Consider the following 22,619-nt stretch of genomic DNA (forward strand, 5'->3'; position numbering starts at 1 on the left):
TGAGTAGTCGTTGAATATCTTGATCTCTGAGCGACATATGCGCACAGGGGTTGCGGCTCTGTAGGCTTTCAATATGGTCACTTTATTTTGGAAGTTCAGCAGCCTCATAGTTATGAACCTCGGACGTTTGTTGGGTGCTGGTTTTGGAATAGGAGCTGTGGGCACTCTTTCTATAATGAAATCCCTGGCACTTGGTAGGTGTAGGTTGTTGTGTGGGAGATCATAGACAAATTATTAAGATCTGATCCTTCCGCGCTTTCCGGTACACCTATCACCCTGAGGTTGTTCCTGCGGGATCTGTTTTCCTGGTTTTCTATCTTTTCACCCAGTCGTTGCACCTCTCGTATGACCCCATCTAGGTCTGTTTCTATGGTTGCTTGGTTGTCCTCTATGGTGCACATGTGCTATTCGTTATCTGTAGTCCTCTCTGGTTGGGTTGATAGATGGCTTTGTACATCTTGGAGGTCTTTTTTGATGTCTTGGACCATTGTGTTTGCTTCCTGGGTTCGCTGGCTGATTAGTTTCATTTCAGCCAAAATGGCCTGCAACTGCGTTTGGATGTCAATTTTGGTTTTGTTTTGTGCTGGTCGTCGTAGTAGGCTCCCTACGTTCGCCCGCCTGTGTGGTCTGTCAGATGCAGATTATGTGCAGCCTGTTGCATGCCCTCCGTGGTATATTTGCTGACTATGTGACGGCTCAGGGGGACTCAGGCTGTGGCCAGACCGGATATGTCCGTAGTGCTGCATAGAATTGGTATTCTCTGCTGGTTAGAAGTTGTATGTCGTGTTTCCCGTTTTGTGTTGTGGGCTGCTGTGTGTAGGCTATCCGTTGCAGTGGTGGCGTCCGTTGCTCTTGATATCCTGTTTGTGATTTATTCCAGCATGGTTTGCACCGTGGTTGTGGATGAGGGTATCCCCGGATGCCCAGGTCCGTGTGATGTCACTGTGGATGCGGGGTCTGTAGCGCTGCCAATTGAGGCCCGTTGTTGTTCACCCCTGCCTCTCTACGCTCACTTGGGGCTTATTCCGAAGTTAGATATTCCTTCCTCCATTGCGTTGCTAGGGGAGTTTTGTTCCTATCCATGGTCCTCACCCTCCTTATCTCATGGGTATATTTATCAGGCGCTCTGTCTGCGTTGCGGGCGGCCCCTCTTTCTCATGAGAGGCTGGCTAGGTTGCTATGTCCTGGCTTCAACTCCCGTTGGGGCATCCATTGGTAGTTCCAAGAGCAAGAGCTAGTCTGCCTTTTTAGCGCTCTGTGGCTTGGTTTCTGGGGCTGAGGAGACATGCTGCATCTTTACTTCTGCTTTTTACCCTTGCATTTAGTGCTCGGCCCGGGGGGTCTGCATTAGTGCGTTGTCAACTCTTGTTGGTGTTCTCAAGGGGCAAAGGTTCCCAGGGCGGCACAGGTGGTGGTTTGCGTGTTGGAGTGCAAAGTCTCTGCTGAGAATACACCGTGTGTGGAGGCAATGGTTGTCCGTCAGGTATCTACATGTTCTAAGCGATCTGTGCTTGTGAGCGCTGCTGCAGGGTGCATTTGTGTGGTGGAGCAGGTATCCTGCCCGGGTGCCCTTCTTTCCCCGCCGCCAACTTCGTTCCCTTAATCAGCCCCCGTCTGTGTGTGCATGTGCCGGGGACTTCAATGACTGCTTGTCTCGGCCGCTGCGTGCAGTGATCCCTGCCTGGTATGGAGATAATGGGCCAGGGACTCTTCACGCCAAAATTGCTGGTGCGGTTTGCCTATCTGCCGTGCATTCGCCTGCCCCCGCCAAGTGCCAGACTTACTTGGGTGTAAGATGTGGCCTGCTCTTCTCTGGTGCCACGTCTATGGGCCGACAGTGTAGCTTCGCCTCCCGCTCCTCCAGCAGCTAGATCGGTGTGTTCATTTATGTCTGTGGCTATAAGGGTAGCTGTGGCTCCCCCGGGGTGATAGGTTGGGCTCTGCCATCTACAGCGGCCTTCTCCCTGGATGCCGGAATGTTGATGATCCGTGCCGTGTTCGCTGTCTCTATGACCGTGAGCTCCAGCAGGGTCACAGCTTTGCTGCCACACTCACTGCAGGTGTTACACATTTACTGGCCCTGCATAACCCGATCGGTTACCGGGCACTCGCTCAGTGGTCCTGGTAAATATCTGTGCCCCATGTTGCTATTCCAGGGCTATTCCGGGGCTGGGTATGTGCCTGGCGCTCGCGCTCATTTGTTCGTGCTTTTTTTGTGCACCATTGGCTGCCGTGCAACTGTTTCTTCAAAGGCGGTTATTTCAGAGACCGTGGCGCGGTTTTTCTTCAAATTACGCCCAGCACTGTAGCGCAGGTTTCGCTGGGTACAATCTCCTTTTTTACTCGATTTGCAGCGTCTGAAGGGGTGGAAGACAGCTGCGCCTGCCTTCTAGCGTGGGAGTTTTCTCTGCCCACCGTCATCTTGCTCGGGCCCTCGAGTGCCCCCAGAACAAATGTAACTCATGCATGTTAATAAGGGGGGATTCTTGAAAACCCAACATGGTTCCGGCCCTCGAGGCCTGGAGTTGGACAACCCTGCTAGGTTCTCAGGAAGGTTAAGATGAGTTATGGGATGGGCATCTAATGGGCACCTAATGCCTGGCATTGCACATGCGGGGGTGGGGGTGTTAAGACCTTTAGCTTCTGCCACTGGCTAGGGACCACTGTTGAAAATAAATAAGCTCCAGTGGGTAAGAGCAGATAAAGCAGTCCCAGGCACCTGTGATGTTAGTGAATGGAAAATGCATGTTCTTTTACCTGCCAACTCTCTCATTGTCTATTGTTTGCGTGACAAATGTATACATTATAAGTGTGAATTCGTATGTAAAATATTTCATGCTTATGAACAATATCAGGCCCTGTGCAAGTTTTAAATCCCCTTGTGTTTAGCCCTTTTGTGTTTTTTATTGGGAATGTGTACCAACCCTTGGTAACTATAACATGATGAATGAGTAAAATAGCATCATTGTGTATGCTTTGCATGATCTAATAGGTGTATTGAAATAGATGCAGGGGGTTGCCTGTTTACAAGAAGGATCAGCCAGATGCCGAACGGTGGATCATTAGAAGGATTTGGTGGTGGTTTCTTTTAGTGATTCAGGGACATAATCCAACAAACTTGTATTATGAACATGCAAACTAATTTGCTGCTTCTCTTACATTCCCACTGTCTATTCCACCAGGGTCAGGCAATTAGCACCCACAAATGAACGCAAATAACAACATTTGGCAACAGTTAGCGAGTGAACACATCGCCACAAAAGTGAAATGCATGCATTCTGAGAATCCGAGCTTTGGCATATGGCGGCAGACAATTGTTTGATGCCTCACAAGCCATCTTTGACACACTTTGGCTGACATTCTAATCATGTAAATAGAAATATGATATAAATCTACTGTCATAATCACATTACACTATACCATCCCTTCTTGGCTCTGAAATCCAGCTTCAATCAAACACAGCAACCCACAAATGATACTGCTCTTACCACAATTACTCAAATGTGAGATGCTCTTACAACGTTAAATGTTCTCCTTGGAGCGGTGGCCTGGCTATATCAGATAACTTTAATAGAATTGAATACAAAAAACCTCCTCAATGTTCGAATGCTCATATTAAGTGCATGCTTTGGTATTACACACAGTGTGCATTTTCCCCATCAATCACAGTTCCCCTGTTCAATTTTACACATTAGGACGGTAATAGTTGTCTTACCTGAATCCGTTGACATTTGCAGATTGGAAGCCACTTAAGCTTGAATAGGCAGCATAGAACTAAAAAATAAATTTAAAAAAAGACCTGTTTCACACGAAAAACAAGATATGTTACCAATATAAAAAATCACTAGCAACATACAGAGACAATCCTTACATATTCTAAATAGTCTCTTGAAAGCATATGAAGGTGTCATTACAAAGAAGATCGTGAAGTAAATCTGAACACTTAGAAATTGTGTAACTTGTCAGTTGTCACACTGGTGGCTCAGGGCACTTGGAGGAATATCCATTGATGAACGGTGTCCATTCGCTTTTATAGAGAAGGAGTGATACCATGAGTGCAGTATCCTTCCAATGCATTAGAATGTACATTGTCGCTGGGTAGCTACGTTCTATCTCAGCCGCTCAAAATCAGATGAATATTTCGGGAAAGACTATTCGTCAGTGACGTGGATAAATATATATGCAATAGAGATATGTAACACCAAGTACATATAGACTTTCCATTGCTCTTCCTGTTGGATTCGAGGCAAGGATGTGCAAATTTGCAGGACTTTGCGTCCACAAACTTCACACAATCAAGTGGAAAACGTTGTAAGGTTCACAAAGCTAATACATTTTTCACTGGGGACATACCATCAGCAAAATCGGTTTTGGCAAAGGTTTCCATAGGAATATGTCATGATAGCGGGAAAAATTGTCCTGGGGAAGACAAAAAACGGTGGTGTTTTCCTCCTTATTTTAACCGAAACATATTTGGCAAACTATGGCAACTCTTTCCAGCATAGGGTCAGTGAGTAGAATTACTATTAATTGCAGACACTATTTCTCATTCATCGTTAGCAATTACTTCCATGTCGACCAGGGAAACATCATACCATTTCCAACTCTTGTTTTTGTCTCGTGGCTGGACTATGTAGTGTTGACCATGACATCCTCATGATCAGAGGCATCTCTGGGTCAATCATCTATCCCTCTGTGTCTGACACACATCTTTTACTCTAAAAAACAGGTACTTTATTTTGTCGGGAATGGGTAGAGGAGATTAGGAGCTGAGGGGTCAGAGAAAAGAAAGGCACCTCCGAGCTGCTATTGTTTTTATTGTCTCTTTGTTTAAAATTTGCAGTGAGGGTGGAAGCTATGGTGGCTCAAAATCCATGTGCAAAATCACATAAAAATAATTATGAAATGTAAAAGATTTATAATTATAATTATTTTTGCAAACATGTTTAGATGCTTGAAACCTATTTTAAAAAGGAAAATGTAATATTTACAAAAAAGACACACCCATTTTAAGCCCAAAATGACATTGAAATCATTAAAAAGTGTAAAAACAACCAAACATGAAATATTTCTAAAACTATTTTAGTCACTAAAATTCAACAAAAGTATTTTTAAATTATTTTTTAAACATTTCCAAATATTTTTTTTAAATGTAAACCATTTGTAAATGAGAGGTGGCATGAACTTCAAGTATACCGTGGCTTACATTGGAAACGTTTCAGAAACGTGTATTAATTGTTTAAAAGTAAATTATAGTATGTTCAACAGTTTTTAGAATTGCTAATGACTGTTTTTTACTTATAGATGATACTGCATACCATAGCTTATTCTTTTAGTTTTTTCAGGTCAACCAATCAATCGATCAATCAATCATTGTAGGATAACTCAGCGGCAACGTAATCGTCTTACAAGAAAGATGACACGGAGCACCACAAGTTCGATTCCCGGATCCGCGCTTAGAAACCTCTGGGTATTAAGCGTGCTATAAATAACATATCATATCATATCATACCCTTTCCTGAGAAACCTGAAAACAAGCACCGAAAAATGCCATAGCTGTCAAAAATGTGCCCATCTCTAATAAGGTTCCCAGGATAGCATAGTTTGGGATGAAATCTCTCAATTTATGGGGGTAGTCTACCACAGTGTGATATACCTAGTGCATCTACCAGTACCGCTTGTGGTAGCGGACAAGGCAAACGTGCTAAAACCAAGGACGTATCATATTTAAGTCCTGAGCAAAGGAAAAGGACTCTTCTGACCGTAGAGTGGCAGACACAACAAGCACTGGGCAAAAACAGAGTGGTCCAGATGGTAGTGGACAGTGCACTTTCGTCTGGTGAACGTGACAATAGTGTTGACTGTGTGGACAGTGAGTGATTTGGGTTGTTTACCCGTAATTGCAAAGTTCACAGCCGAAAAAAGACTGTAGATAACTTGACTGTTCCTGTCAAACAACCCATACATTAGGAATACATGCCCCAACACACACCCACCACTTAACTATTTGCAGCACACCTCCTTGGGTGCTGCCACCGACTCCTCTGACTCCCTGCGACACTGGTTCTCTGCACTTATGTGCTTGGGAACAAGCGCTGCAGGGTCCTTTCCTTTTTTTAAAACACATTTTTATTGATTTACGCAGGGGACACCCACGCAACCACCATTCCCATTATAGCGAACAAGGGGCGCTGGGGACACCGCCGCAACCCCCGTTCCTCTTGTTTGCTATGATGGGTTCAAATGGCATGTTGGATCACATTTTTGGGTGTACGAACTTTTCGTCCAGCCTAAATTCGGTCAAGTATGACATTTGCTCTTTTAATTTCGGTCTTTTTGGTGATTTCCATCAATGAGCACGCACAAAGTTAAGCCTATACCTGTTTCCGAAGGCAACAGATACCCAACTTCACAAAAAAAACGCACAGACCCCTTCCTGGATCTATTGCATAAATGTGGAGTCAAGGCAACGTCACAGCAAATATGTCCATAGGCAACATCATGGAGGACAGCAAGGAAATCGTCAAGCAATATCTCAAAGATACGCAAGTCTTCGTATAATGGCATGAAACGGTTAGTAGTGATCCAGAAATGCCCTGGAGCCACTGAATATATTTCACTACATTCCTTTGTGTCAATTTCCAAAAAACAAAACAGTGTCAAGACTCTTTTAATCGAGAGTACAAAGTAGCTGAGAATCCACATTTTGGAGTGTTATTGAAATGGGAAGCTGCTTAAAATATCGACATTTGAACTATCACCCTATTCTTTGAGGGACACCAAGGGATTCTGGATATTCGTCCAAAATATGAGGTATCCCGCCACTTATGTTTACCGAGAGTTGCTCTGCCTGCATTCTGCAATCACCTGGATTAAGCGCAGGTATGACAATCGGGAAAGCATTGTATGGGTCAGCCTTCAATACCATTGATGTGACAACAGACCTGTGGAGCAGTAGACAGGTAGAACGCTATATGAGAATCTGTGTGCCGTTATTTTGCTGAAGTAAATTACTATAGAGCTCAATTTATTGGAGCTTGTAATTTTAGGGCGGGGAGCCGTTATGTGAACGATTCTACGTAAAAGGCTCCCCCGGCTGCCCAATTTTCATAATTTGCATGTCAGAGTGCAAAAGGTGGTTGTACAAGCGAGTACACTGCCTCTTGCCGCACCCCCCCCCCCATTTGCACTGCGCCATGCAAATGAACTAAACACTGCCTGTCATGTACACTTGCCAGGCAACGTTTAAAAAAGATCCCTATGGGGTAAGCCTGCTTGTTGCTGGTGCATAAAGCAGGCGACCCCCATAGAGATCTCCTGCATTTGTGCATGCTTGAAAATGCATGTAAGCACAAATCCTGGTGGATTTGTATGGGGGACAAGAAGGGAGCAGAGGAAACGCAGGCTGTGTTCCACCACCTCCTCTCCGCCAAACAAATGTACCAAAATGGGGCGTGGTGGGAAAGGCTTTCACTCTATTGATTACCACCGCGATCCTTTTACGCAGGGCCGAAAAAATGAGCCCCTATGTCATCATTTACTTCGACAAAATTACTTTGATGGGGGAAATATATATGTATTTTAAGGGTTAGGGTGTATAGGGGGTGGTGTAGTGGTGGGGGCAAATGGTATGGAAGAGACCACACCTTAAAAAAAGAAATACAAAAATTAGGTAAATCGCACTCATTTTGTCAAAGTAAATGACTATGTAGTAATTTCCTTCTGCAAAATAACATAGAACCTTATGAATGACTAAAACTGGACCAATTTAAATGAATTTGATTCTAGAGCAACTTCTTCTTTCGCTGCTATATAGAAAAGGTTCAGCAAGCATCGCATGCTATGCTTGTCATGGGAAAGTCATGCGCAGCTGCAAACATTCTGGTGGCATTTGATGTCGGACACATGGAATGGCTTAGATCAAGTATTGGCTGTTGGTTTTGGCGTAAACGGCAATGGTAGCAATATTATGTGCGCCGTGGCAGATGGCAAGTAGTACTGTGTGTCCTCTTTTGCACACTGCCAGAACATTATAGTACAAGACTTCCTGAAAAGGTTTTGCGTCACAAACATTGTGGCCATTTAAGCCATTCTATCAAAGGCCGGAAGCTATCGACATGATGGCAAATACATTATAGCCTTTCAGAGGATGACCTCATGGAGTAGATTTCTACCCAATAGAATTTAAGTATGTGCATAACTGAATGCCTGACAAAGGTGAGGCAGGGTCATCTATGTTGTCGACGCCTGGGCAATGGGGAAACGGCTCATGCCAATTTCAGCCTCTTTTGAATATGCTACACATCCTTTCAGCAATAACAACACTAACAGCAGTAACGTAATTCCCATGGTTCACGTGGGAAATAGCAGGCCATCATCGTGATCATTCGACATGAACCTTGAAATGACAAGGCTTTTAAAGCTCTGCGTCAGGTGACCAGAATGTTCCAGCTCTTAGAGCCACATGTCAGGATCAACACAAACAGTTCAATTCCGATCCCAGGCTACAGATCTGGGTTGTCTGATTTCCTTCCCCTTTTAAAGGAGAGCAGCAGAACATGCAAAACCTGGATCTTAGCCTGAATTGTGACACATGGGAGGGTAAGGTTCCATTTGCAACTTCCAGAGAAATAAACCGGATGGATCTCTTGCTAAGCCTATGCACTCACACACTACTTGCAGTGTCTTGCCATCTGGCATCAAGGAGATCACACACGGTTAAGCCTAGCCTTGTTTTCGGAGCCAGCATATATCCAACTTCAACAAAAATGCACAGACCCCTTTCCCAAAGTCTTACATACATTTGGAGTCAAGAGAACTTTACGGAAAACAGGTCAAAAGGCAACATCATTAGTGGATATTAGCATGGTATCAAAAACTGTAAAAAGCCAGCACCAATTTGGCTGCATCTGTAATATGGGCTGGAGATGAAGGTTACGCCTGACTCCACTAGCACTTTTTTTGTTTGTTATTGATTACATTCTCGTTGCCCATTTTTTCAGACAGCATGAGAAACTAGGGTTCATGCCGCAACCCAAGAACACTGACCATAAACCGAAGTTTCATTGTTTTCCGTTTACACAAATTGCTTCACACTAACATAAATGTAATTTTAATGCAAAATATGTACCCCAGACTCACTAGACAAGGCTACAAGTCTGAGAAGCGGGTGGGGTAGAGAAAAGTCAAGGATGTCATTGAACTCCACCAATTCCGGTCCACTGTCCTCACTATGAATGTCAACACGTCTGCATATGTGGGCAGAGCAAAAATAGTCCAGCAACAACCTAGTTTGATCCTGTGGCAGGCTTTGCCCTTAGTCTCTACACTGGCTCTGGTCATGCCTCATTGTCTTCCATTTTTTATTCTCATATTGTTAGTTCATAATTATTTTTCATTTTCATCATGACCATGACTCATTCTATTGTGATTCTTCCCTTCTAATCCCCCCTCGTTTCTCTTGTCAAAACAGGAATCTTAACAATCTAATTTGCCCTCTGACCTCTTTGTCTCTTTCTTCTACTCTTTTGATTGCCTTCTCGAATACTCGTTCATTGCACAACAAAACCTCTTCTGCTCTTCATCTCTTTGTTTGTCTTACTCGACAATTTCGCGGTCATATTTAAATCTGGATTTCTGCCTTTAATCCTTACTCCCCTGCTTACTTTAAGGCAATGGGGGTCTTTACGACCCTGGTGCTAAGGGGTTAACGGCACCATAAAAGGCTGTGGCGCCGTTAACCCCTTAGCGCCTAATTACGAAGTCCCTTTGCGGGACCCGACCTGAACGGCCTATATGGACCAGCCGTTAAAGTAGGGACCCGCAAAGGGACCTTCAAGGTAATTACGGTACAGCAATTTGTGGTAACGTAATTACCGCCTTCCCCAGTCCCATTGAGCCCTATGGGGCAAAAATGGGAATGGGGAAGGGCCAATGTTCAATGGGGGATTACCGCCCCGCCAACCTTGGAATGGGGTGGTAATTCCCCATTGAACGTTGGCGTACTCGTTACAACACCGGCAGCAACCATGGTGCTAATAGTGCCGTTGGTTACCGCCAGTGTTGTGATGAGGGCCCATGTCTGCTACTTGATACAGAAAACACTGTTGGACTCTGAGTCCTGTATAACTAACTTCAAAGCAACTGTCTCTTCAAATTCTGTGATCAGTCAAACATGTACAATTGTATTTCAAAAACATTTGTTTTGAATAATTCCGCGGGCTGCCTTTCTTAGTAGAACAGACATTCTAATGGAATGTAATCCCGCCAATTAGATGCAGCAGGATCCCTAATAGATTCATCAGTGACCACCTAGATGTATTGCACAACCTTGATTGGAAAATACCTTTCCAATGAAATATCCATCTTTGGACCTTTTCTCATAGACCATATTGATAAGGCAGTAATCTCTCCTCTGCTTCTTCCACCCGTGGTTCTAGCACCACAAGCAAGTCTTCCAAGTATTAATGTGCCATGAGAATTGGAACACTTCTATCACATACGATCAATCACATAGCCTCATCAGTGAAACACTATTGCCACTGAAGAATAAACATGGTGAGCTGACTTCACAGTGAACTAGGTTAATAGTGAAATACATACTGCAGTTTCCAGCAGTCCTTTCTTTGCCCGATAATTTGCAGATGAAATATTATTCAGATCTTGGGTAAATTCCTCAAGGATTTTCAGTGTCATTTTTCTTGCCGTTACTGGAACGAAACAAAAAAAAGATATATTAGTATTTGCTACTTTTGGCTTATTGTGTCTGCTTCACAGGCAGTTGCAGAACATGTACACATGAGGGACTTGCAGAACCGGGAGATAGAGCACATGCTAAATAAATGTGTCTAATGTACAAAATACTAAGACTGGTGTGCTGCTACATGGTGGCAATGCCCAACTGACAGAAGGCCTCATGACAGGACTAGGAACATCTGATCAAATCACCCCCTTCCTCAAGGCCCTGCACTGGCTACCTCTTGAGGGACACATCAGAGCTCATCTTGAGCTTGCCATGAAGGAAAAAACATTTCATTCCATTATGGCTAATTTTCCTTGATTTTTATGGCAGAGAAGAGGGGTGGAACGTAACTTGTGTTTCCACCGCTCCGTTGCTCTCTACCATACAAATAGCCAGAAAAAAAGCACACAGACTCCATAGGAATCCACTGTAAACACTGCCTGCCATGCATGCATGGCAGGCAGCGTTTACTGAATTTGCACAGCCCAGTGCAAATGGGCAGCATACAAGAGCATACGCCATCGTTTTGCTCTTCACTTTTGCACTCTGCCGTGCAAATGTGGAAAATGCATCGGCGGGCACCTGTGTACATGAAAGTGTACATGTAAGAGTAAATTACGAGGATCTCCAAAATTAGCCCATTCATGGTCAAGCCAGCCAGCAGTCACAACCAAAACACTGTTCTACCTGGCTGAAAAAATCACCACCGCTGGAAGCCAATGCACCACCAATGCACCATGGCACAATATTGCTAGGGACTGGAAACAGAATATGCAAGAGGGACAACAAACATCTTACCAATCGCTGATTGCTCCACTCAACCCTACTTCATCCCCTTCCATGGCTCCTCCCTCTTGGCCTGTTCCCGCTACCCATTCCAGCTACCTCTGCTACCCCTGCACCCTACCAGTAATCCCCCGGGTGTTTTCCCTATGTACAGTGGCTCCATTGCTTCCTAACTAGGTTTGGCCTTTATAAATCACACACATACAGGTAAGGGAAACCTTTCAATAGTTACATGCCACACGGTCCAACAGAGGCAGTGTTCTTTGTGGGTGAGATGAATTTTCACACCTTCAATCAGCCGAATTCTGCCCAAATGGATGTTTGGATAGAATCAGCGCTTAATTTGTGGGGGGATTTGCCAGGGCTCAGCCCTGGCACTTATTTCTTAGTCTCAGCACTTATTTTTAATCCTAGCTTGACTATGTTGTGGTGTTTTGGCAACTTCATTATTTTAACCGTCAGTTAGTCATAGTACTGTATAAACAGCAGTGTGCACTGACATAGGTCTCTTCATCCTGGGTTTGCTCATTTTTATTCACAAACTTGATAAGCCAGGTTGCCAGGGCATGGCTATTTGTCAATGTTCATGATAAATAACCAGTTAGAAAGTGACAATTTTGGGCACTGATGCTGGCCATGCCTTCACACTGCTCCAATCAACCTGCTTGACATTGCTGCAAATTCTCTGCTGTAATAACCAGCAAAGTGGGTTGACAACAACAGGACAGTCCTCAACCAGCAGCTGCAACAGAGGGGCAAGGTCAGTGAAAAGGCCAATATCAAGGAGGATTGGCTAGCATGGAAGATGATCTTGTTATGGCGATTGAAATCTGGAAATCACACCATGCATCCATCACTCTCAATGAACCGGTGGTATTTGCTGCCTTAACACTAATTAGGTTGATACTGCATGGGGCAGGCATGGGTAGTGTCAGTGGGCTGGGAGCTGCCCACCCCGATGAGTCAGTGGCGTGCAAGAATATATTTGGGCGCTGGAACTTATTTTCTTACAAATTAAGCACCGTGGATAGTCATACAAAAAAGAGAGCAAGGCTCCTGTAAAGCCACCAAGGATCAGAACTTCATGATATGTGTGCAGCTCGTGCGGTAATACGTGTAATAGCTGATTCTTATTGGTAGGTGTGGTGGTTGAGAGATCAGGAGAATGTGTTCGTTCTGGCAGGATTTATCCGGAACGGATGTGGCTGCGTTAGGCCTGAGGAAAACGCCTGGCTGGGGTGTGAGACCAGCAGTGTTTACATAGAATGATGTGGATTAAGCGGCGGATGTTCGTATGAGAACAGTTATACCGAATGGTGTCATAGTATCTCTGTGTTCTAGTTGAGTGGTGATGTAAGGAGAGAGTAAGCGTGGGGTGTGGTAAGAATGGTTATATGCTCTTTCAATGTGCAGACTTCTAAAAGCAACTTTCCCAGAGAGGGTACTGGGCGAACTTCTAAGTTCTATTTTCCACAGAGAGGCTATCGGGCGAACTTCTAAGTACAATTTTCCAAACAGAGGCTATTGGGAACATTTCTAAATTCAATTTATCAGCGAGGCTACTGGGCACACTTCTAAGTGTAACTCTCGCAGAGGCTATTGGGTACACTTCTAAATGCAATTTTCACAGAGCGTCTACTGGGCACATTTCTAAATTCAATTTTCCAGAGAGGCTATTGGGCAAACTTTTAAATGCAACTTTCCAGAGTGTCTATTGGATACATTTCTATAATCAACTTTCACAGATGCTATTGGTAGCACTTCTAAATGCAGCTTTCACAGCGTGGCTAATGGGCACACTTTCTAAATGCAACTTTCACATGCTAACTTTCACAATTCTGTCTAGGAGTGGACATGCTAACTTTCACAGTTCTATCTAAGAGTGGACATGCTAACTTTCACAGTTCTATCTAAGTGTGGACATGCTAACTTTCACAGTTCTATCTAAGTGTGGACATGCTAACTTTCACAATTCCGTCTAGGAGTGGACATGCTAGCTTTCACAGTTCTATCTAAGTGTGGACATGCTAACTTTCACAGTTCTATCTAAGTGTGGACATGCTAACTTTCACAGTTCTATCTAAGTGTGGACATGCTAGCTTTCACAGTTCTATCTAGGAGTGGACATGCTAACTTTCACAGTTCTATCTAGGAGTGGACATGCTAACTTTCACAATTCCGTCTAGGAGTGGACATGCTAACTTTCACAATTCCATCTAAGTGTGGGCATGCTAACTTTCACAATTCCATCTAAGAGTGGACATGCTAACTTTCACAATTCCGTCTAGGAGTGGACATGCTAACTTTCACAATTCCATCTAAGTGTGGGCATGCTAACTTTCACAATTCCATCTAAGAGTGGACATGCTAACTTTCACAATTTCGTCTAGGAGTGGACATGCTAACTTTCACAATTCCATCTAAGTGTGGGCATGCTAACTTTCACGATTCCGTCTAGGAGTGGACAATGCTAACTTTCACAGTTCTATCTAAGAGTGGACGTGCTAACTTTCACAATTCCGTCTAGGAGTGGACATGCTAACTTTCACAGTTCTATCTAAGTGTGGACATGCTAACTTTCACAGTTCTATCTAAGTGTGGACAATGCTAACTTTCACAGTTCTATCTAAGAGTGGACATGCTAACTTTCACAATTCCGTCTAGGAGTGGACATGCTAACTTTCACAGTTCTATCTAAGTGTGGACATGCTAACTTTCACAGTTCTATCTAAGTGTGGACATGCTAGCTTTCACAGTTCTATCTAAGTGTGGACATGCTAACTTTCACAGTTCTATCTAGGAGTGGACATGCTAACTTTCACGATTCCGTCTAGGAGTGGACATGCTAACTTTCACAATTCCATCTAAGAGTGGACATGCTAACTTTCACAATTCCGTCTAGGAGTGGACATGCTAACTTTCACAGTTCTATCTAAGAGTTGACATGCTAACTTTCACGATTCCGTCTAGGAGTGGACATGCTAACTTTCACAGTTCCATCTAAGTGTGGGCATGCTAGCTTTCACAGTTCTATCTAAGTGTGGACATGCTAACTTTCACAGTTCCATCTAGGAGTGGACATGCTAACTTTCACGATTCCGTCTAGGAGTGGACATGCTAACTTTCACAATTCCATCTAAGTGTGGGCATGCTAGCTTTCACAGTTCTATCTAAGTGTGGACATGCTAACTTTCACAGTTCTATCTAAGTGTGGACATGGTAACTTTCATAGCTCTATCTAGGAGTGGACATGCTATCTTTCACGATTCCATCTAAGTGTGGGCATGCTAGCTTTCACAATTCCATCTAAGTGTGGGCATGCTAACTTTCACAATTCCATCTAAGAGTGGGCATGCTAACTTTCACAATTCTATTTAAGAGTGGACATGCTAACTTTCACAATTCCGTCTAGGGGTGGACATGCTAACTTTCACAATTCCGTCTAGGAGTGGACATGCTAACATTATGGCAGTCTATGTTATTTGGAGGTAAGATAGAGTGGCATGGGCTTTCTGGAGTGGAGTGATTGCTCTACTCTCCTACCCATACCACACTGACGGTTTTGGTGGTGTCTGTTAGTTGCTGGCTTCATTGGCTTCCCCTGCGGACACCTGCAGACACATCTTGGAGCCGCCTCTGTCGGAGCCGCCCTAGGCCTTGGGCCCTTAGCCGCAGGGGCTGCCGGGCAGGGGGCTGCCCTGGAGTGTTCCTTATGGTCGCGCAGAGCACCAATCCGGTCGCGGGGATGGTGCGGGAGGCGGGCACAGGGAGTCAGGAAGCAGTGGGGCTTGCCGGGGGAAGCAGTCGCCGAGTGCACTGCACGTGCTTTTTAAAGCACAAGTGAAATAAAGATGGGATGCTCTGGGGGGCTAGGGGCCTGGGTCTACTCACCACGCCGGGGGAATTCGGAAATGGCGCGGGTGCGGCGAGCCAGCAGGGTCTTTAGGGCCTCTGTTGCTGGGTGCTTCCAGGCACCAATCCGGTCGTGGGGGTGGTGCGGGCGGCGGGCTCAGGGAGTCAGGAAGCAGTGGGGCTTGCCGGGGGAAGTAGTCGCCGAGTGCGCTGCACGTGCTTTTTAAAGCACAAGTGAAATAAAGATGGGATGCTCTGGGGGGCTAGGGGCCTGGGTCTACTCACCACGCCGGGGGAATTCGGAAATGGCGCGGGTGCGGCGAGCCAGCAGGGTCTTTAGGGCCTCTGTTGCTGGGTGCTTCCAGGCACCAATCCGGTCGCGGGGGAGGTGCAGGAGGCAGGCACAGGGAGTCAGGAAGCAGTGGGGCTTGCCGGGGGAAGCAGTCGCCGAGTGCGCTGCACGTGCTTTTTAAAGCACAAGTGAAATAAAGATGGGATGCTCTGGGGGGCTAGGGGCCTGGGTCTACTCACCACGCCGGGGGAATTCGGAAATGGCGCGGGTGCGGCGAGCCAGCAGGGTCTTTAGGGCCTCTGTTGCTGGGTGCTTCCAGGCACCAATCCGGTCGCGGGGGTGGTGCGGGAGGCGGGCTCAGGGAGTCAGGAAGCAGTGGGGCTTGCCGGGGGAAGCAGTCGCCGAGTGCGCTGCACGTGCTTTTTAAAGCACAAGTGAAATAAAGATGGGATGCTCTGGGGGGGCTAGGGGCCTGGGTCTACTCACCACGCTGGGGGAATTCGGAAATGGCGCGGGTGCGGCGAGCCAGCAGGGTCTTTAGGGCCTCTGTTGCTGGGTGCTTCCAGGCACCAATCCGGTCGCGGGGGTGGTGCGGGAGGCGGGCACAGGGAGTCAGGAAGCAGTGGGGCTTGCCGGGGGAAGCAGTCGCCGAGTGCGCTGCACGTGCTTTTTAAAGCACAAGTGAAATAAAGATGGGATGCTCTGGGGGGCTAGGGGCCTGGGTCTACTCACCACGCCGGGGGAATTCGGAAATGGCGCGGGTGCGGCGAGCCAGCAGGGTCTTTAGCGCCTCTGTTGCTGGGTGCTTCCAGGCACCAATCAGGTCGCGGGGGTGGTGCGGGAGGCGGGCTCAGGGAGTCAGGAAGCAGTGGGGCTTGCCGGGGGAAGCAGTCGCCGAGTGCGCTGCACGTGCTTTTTAAAGCACAAGTGAAATAAAGATGGGATGCTCTGGGGGGCTAGGGGCCTGGGTCTACTCACCACGCCGGGGGAATTCGCGTTCCATCCTTCCTCTCCTAGCCTAACCATTGTCTCCCAGTATTTGCCCTACTCCCACTAAGAAACTCCATCCTCTTTCCTGACCGAAACTGATTTACCCCGTCCGTCTCTGGTCTTTTGACTGATTTACCCCGTCCGTCTCTGGTCTCTTGACTGATTTACCGCGTCTGTCTCTGGTCTCTTGACTGATTTAGCCCGTCCATCTCTCGTCCCTTGACTGATTTACCCCGTCCGTCTCTGGTCTCTTGACTGATTTACCCCGTCCGTCTATGGTCTCTTGACTGATTTAGCCCCGTCCGTCTCTGGTCTCTTGACTGATTTACCCCGTCCGTCTCTGGTCTCTTGACTGATTTACCCCGTCCGTCTCTGGTCTCTTGACTGATTTAGCCCGTCCGTCTCTGGTGTCTAGATGCTGCATCTTATGACAAGTCATTCATTCTCAAACATTCCCTTTCTTTTTGGAATGCTCACTCCTTCTGCAACAAACTCTCTTTCACCTCAGACTTCTTTGACTCCCACTGCCCTGATCTTGAACTCCTTGCTGTTACCAAATCCTGCATCTCTCCCACCGATGCTGCTCTCCTGTCTGAAACTGGCACTTTTCCTCAGGCTCCTCACCCTTCAGTTTAAAGAGTTGGTGTTGGTCTTCTCTTAAACAAATCCCTCTCCCTTACACCTTCACCTCTAGCCTGTTTAACCTTTTAATGCATCAATACCAGGGCTCAAGTCGAGGATACAGGTTGGTGGGTAGAGTCAACACACTTGTTTCAGAGGGTGGACTCAGTCCCCTCCAGCTAAAATGAGAAACTTTGAATGCACTCTTTGAATTTATGAATTAAAGCCACCGTCAGGGATGGAACCACAGTCATCAGGTTTGCAGGCCGGACACCTCACCACTGCACTATATAACCTGATGAAAAATAACAAACGACTAAGGTGAAATGTCCCATTTCGGTACTGCAAGCTCCAGGGAAAACATGTGTATTGGTTCTTGGAGTTTAACACATGCACACCTTTTAACCTTTTCAAAAACACTGTTGGAAGAAAATATCCTTTCTTGGTGTTGTGTGTGTTGATCTTATGAAAGGCAAATGCCATTCGTCCTGTGAAATTTGGGTGGTTATGCAAAGCCAATTTAATGAAATGTGCAGATTTCGCCTTGATATCCTAATTTCTAGCGACCTCCCATCCCATTGTGTTTATTGATGAGTCCCCCCACGTTAATAAATACTAATCTCGCTACCCATCTCTGTTACTGTTCTTTCCATCCAATGCTACCCTGCTCACTCAGCCTCCTTCTTCAATGGCTCAACTAACTGATTCCTCCCCCCTCTAACAACCATCTAATTCTTATGGGTGACTTCAATCTCCCTAATTTCTCTGCTGCCCAGAACACTGAACTCCCTTACCTCTATTCATAACTACCCCCACATACAAAAATGTATCTGCTGGTTCTAAAATGTATCTCCTCTGTTCTCTTCTTTCCCAACTTTTCCATTGGCCTCTCCCCATCAGATCAATGCATCTTAATCTTTCACACACATGCTCTCAAAACACCTGTCTTCCCAGCTCCATCACAGAACAAATCTGATCTACGGCACCCTTCTCTTTCTGACATTACCGCCTCTATTGCTTTTTATTCTTCTTCTGCCACCTCCACCGACAATGCATTCAGTGCCTTTAGTTGGTTACTCTTCTAACCCTCCTCTTTTATCCCCATATATATACATTTTCACCCTCTGCTTCTTAACCCCATCCATGCCTCACCACTCACATCCATGTACTCGAAACGGGTATTCACAAAAAACTCTGTAAATGGTGCAAAACCCATAACGCTCCTGACCTTTCGGCCTAGGAAAGCTCCTGGGAATCCATAACCCTTGCTATTGCCCTATTTAAATCTACGTACTTCTTCAATGTTATGTCTTCTCACTTTGGCCATCTTCGACACCTTCAGTCTATCCTTACCTCTCTCTTATCCCCTCGTAAGCCTTAATGCAGCCCTTCATCTCTTAATGCTAATGACGCTGCGTTCTACATCGCAAATAAAATCCCCCAAATCAGAGTCTTCAGTCCCTCTCCTCCCTTCCTCCTCCCCATGCTGGGGTGCTTCCCTAGGTTCCTCCTTTTAGATACTTGCTTTTCTCTTTTCTGGTTATTGACCCATTGAGGTCCCAAACCATTGCCAAGGCTGCCAGTCTCTCTTGTGCTCCTGATGCCACCTTTGCTCTCAGGAAGTCATGTGCAGCTCTCATCTCTCTTCAGTCGCTGACTTTATAATAATGTCTTCCCAAGCTGTGTTCAAATTGCCACAATACTGCCCATTCTCAAAAAGGACAGGGCAGATCACAACTCTGTTGCTAATTAACAACTCTTTTCATTCCCCTGAATGTAGCAAAGTAATTGAGAGGTTAGCATGCATTTGCATCTCCGTCTACCTTAACACCAATGATCTACGTAACCCTCTCACATCTTCCTTTCTTTCCCTTCACTTGACTAACATTGCACTTATCATGTTTTCCAACTTCATATCCTCTGCCCACGACCCTACACCCTCCTGCTGCTGCTGCTGCTGCTGCTGCTGCTGCTGCTGCTGCTTTTGAAACTGTTGATGACACTGCTCTTCCCCCTCTAAGCTGGGATTCTCTTGCACTGCCCTCAGACAGATGTCCTCCTATCCCTCTGGCTGTTTTTCCAAAATCTCCTGAAACTCATCTGACCTTTCCTCTCTTCCTATAGGTGTTTCACAAGGTTCGGACTTTGGACCTCTCCTCTTCCTCTATATTTCCTCATTTGGAGGCCACATTTCTCCTTATGGCTTCTGTTTAGCTTTCTGTTGACCATTCCACGACAGTATTCTCTTTCAAGTCCTTCTCTACTAAAATCGCCACTCAAATTAGCAACTGCCTCAACTCTATTTGGCAATTATTATTATTATTATTATTATTATTATTATTATTATTATTATTATTATTATTATTGAATTTATTGAGTGTGGACCTGGCTTCGAGAAGCAACAGAGCACTTTACAGAGGTGTACAACAATACAGATACAGAACGGAGGGCTTTACAGAGGTAACAACAGAACAGATGTACAGCAGGGGGTGGGATACAGAAGGGGATACGGATGGTTGTCTGCTGTTTTATGCTTAATTATGCTAACACAATGAGCTTCTAGGTCCCTGCTTCTGATGCCCCTCTTACTCTTTCTTCCCCATCTCCTTTCCCCTGATCTTTTAGCTTTCTTCTCCTTAGCCCGTAACCTTGGATTTCATTTTGGCTCTTATCTTAAATTCTCACATTTCATCTCAAAAACTGCTTCTGCTGTGACACTTAACCTTCTGAACTGCACACATATTCATCCCCGTTTTCCTTGTTCTAGCACTAAACACACTGAATAGATAGCGTGTGTTATATCTCCAAAAATGAAACAGCAATATATAAAGTGATTTTCCAGGCTGTAACAATGTTCTTGCTCAAGAATGGATGCTTGGATCCTAATCTATGTTGCTGTGTGCCTAGGTTGTACACTCAGCCCAACCACATCTCCACTTGGTTGATTGGCGTTTGATGATGGGCTTGGGAGAATGAGGAAGTGTATGGAGACCCCTTCCTTAAGGTATTTGAATAGAAAAAAAGCGAGTAATACCTACTTAATTTATATATATATATACACTTATTTAACAAAGCAAAGATCAAATTACATTAAGTGCACCTGTACGCACGTTACGTGTAATCGAATTGTTGATTTGTTATGTTACACATTGCATGAAGTAGATCTGTTCTGGAGTTAAATATTGCCTTTACATTCACTGATAGTGTTCTGCATTTGTGTTACTTTCCACCGCCACGTACCCCACAACAGAAAAGGCACCTGCCGTTCAGATTTCACTCGGACGGTGTACTTTGTGCAGACGCAGTGCAATAGGTTGCAGCCGTGCAAAAGTACAAAGGTGCAAAAATGTATTACAACAATATACAGTTTTCTGAAACACAAGCAGCTAGTGAGCTATGCCACTTTCAACTAGAGGTTCTTTAGAAAGGAGCTAGTTAGTGCGAGTTCTGGACGATGCACCGTTGTACAAAAGATTTGGAAAATATTTTGTGGCACTGTTTCAAGTGCAGGGGATGCCTTCTTACCTGGAGTTATGCCCAACTCGCATCCTTGAGAGGGATACTCTTTGAGGCAATCGCAGGCGGTCGATGAGCGGTTGCATGCTGGGTAAGCACTGCACACATTACTCGGCCAGATGTAGCCCTTTTCACAGGAGCACGTCACAACGTCATGATCGATGGTGCAGGCTAGAGACCAAAGCACAAGAAAGACATTCATTAACAGCAATATCTGAAATAGGATGGGGCGCCAATGATGCTGAGGGGATATAGAAGTTCATCATTTGCTTAACATTCACCATGAAACATTTAAAAATTCAGATGTGAGAACGGTGTGTAAAATTCATGAGTTTATGCAAACCCAGTGTCACAAAATAAATGGCAGCACCATTTCGAAATAAAGTGTCATCAACACATCAACTTGAAGTGTCATCAACATATCAACATAGGCTTGTGCAATTGAACTCAAATGGCTATGAGATTTGTATTTTCTTTTTACTGATATAACATGCAATGTTAACGTGTACTTTGCTAGGCATGCAGACTTGTTGCATATCACGTGCACCAATTACTTGACCACTGTCAAATCCATACACTTCACTGATCCGGTTGCTGCAAAGTTTTCACACCTGCCAGATTACTGAAACCTTGTCCTGGTGAGAAAACGCATACAAAATGTATCTTTCTGGCACTTAAGACCATTTTTGCTCTGTTGCTTATACCATGCCAAACTGCACTTGTCATGTGGCAATGCTTTTCTAATAAGTGCCAGTGTTCTTAGGAAGCCTTGCCCTAGTGCTAATACTGTGCAGCTTTTCACTTGCACCAGTGCAAAGTTTCTGTAATCTGGCCCCGTCATTAAACGCACACTAATAATATGAGACCGAGTCATTGCACCACTTATTAACATTATTCAGGCCAATAGGCTTGCGAAGTCTATCAACAGAAGTCGTTTTATTTTCACAGACACCATTTTGTGCATGTGAACCGTCTTCAGTCTGTACTTCATTCAGACAAACTTTGTATCGGTACATCCTGCCTTTAGATCAAGCTGGACAGAAATGATTTCAAGCGAGGTGTGGATAGTCTAGCATTTCTTTCCCAATATTGCACTGATTGTTGGCTGTATGCCTCAGATACATCTGTCTCTTAAACATAAACCCACCAATGTGTGCAGTCAGGCAAAGCCACAATATCTTCAAGTTCTCAAAGGAGTTTGGCGCTCTGGTGCTTATACCCTGCCAAACTGCACTTGTCACGGTGCAATGGTTTTCTACTATGCCCCAGTGTATTTCAAAATCGAGCAAACTTTGCCCTAGTGCTTTGCACTTGCACGGGTGCAACGTTTCTGTAATCTGGCCTCATGTGTACAAAAAGAAGTGTTCACCATTCCTTGAGTGAAGGCGGCAAGGCTTGGGGAGCAGTGGTTAAGTGTTTGACTTCAGAAGCGCAAGAAGAGTGATCCTACACTGCCGTCAGCACTTTCCCCAAAATCTGTGTGGTTCTGGGCAAAGCATTTCACATCCCCGTGCCATAGAAATGTGCATATGTACCAAAAGTCTCTGTACTCTCATCACAGCCTGGCATCTATGATCATTCCGGAAAGGTTGATAATGCTACTGCCAGCGGTAAATTGTAACTACCACCAGTGGTACATTTCTGCCAATTACGCATGGACTATTCAGCACTAGACTGCAGCATCTGATGCATCGGTTTACAGCCCAGTTACGTTCTGTTGTAAAATTCCCACTGAAGGTAAATTCATGACTACCTTCAACCCCATCCCAGAAGCAAATGACTTTTTATGTGTTTTAATTAGTCTCTGTGAGCTTCTTGGAA

At 45.2% G+C, this 22,619-nt stretch overlaps 1 protein-coding gene across 5 annotated transcripts in view; it reads right to left on the minus strand.

The window, feature by feature from the left end:
- Positions 1 to 22,619, minus strand: part of LOC138453201 (adhesion G protein-coupled receptor F5-like) — a 584,850-nt gene that overhangs the window by 326,092 nt on the left and 236,139 nt on the right. For all 5 annotated transcript variants that reach the window (XM_069605826.1, XM_069605823.1, XM_069605825.1 and 2 more), the window contains 3 exons: positions 20,808 to 20,969; positions 10,603 to 10,709; positions 3,716 to 3,774 (listed from right to left, as the gene is read on the minus strand). In XM_069605826.1, the coding sequence (XP_069461927.1) occupies positions 3,716 to 3,774; positions 10,603 to 10,709; positions 20,808 to 20,969 (328 nt within the window). The remainder of the gene's footprint in view (positions 1 to 3,715; positions 3,775 to 10,602; positions 10,710 to 20,807; positions 20,970 to 22,619) is intronic.

The sequence above is a fragment of the Ambystoma mexicanum genome, chromosome 4p (assembly GCF_040938575.1).
Source record: "Ambystoma mexicanum isolate Mex_15411 chromosome 4p, UKY_AmexF1_1, whole genome shotgun sequence".
NCBI lineage: Eukaryota > Metazoa > Chordata > Amphibia > Caudata > Ambystomatidae > Ambystoma > Ambystoma mexicanum.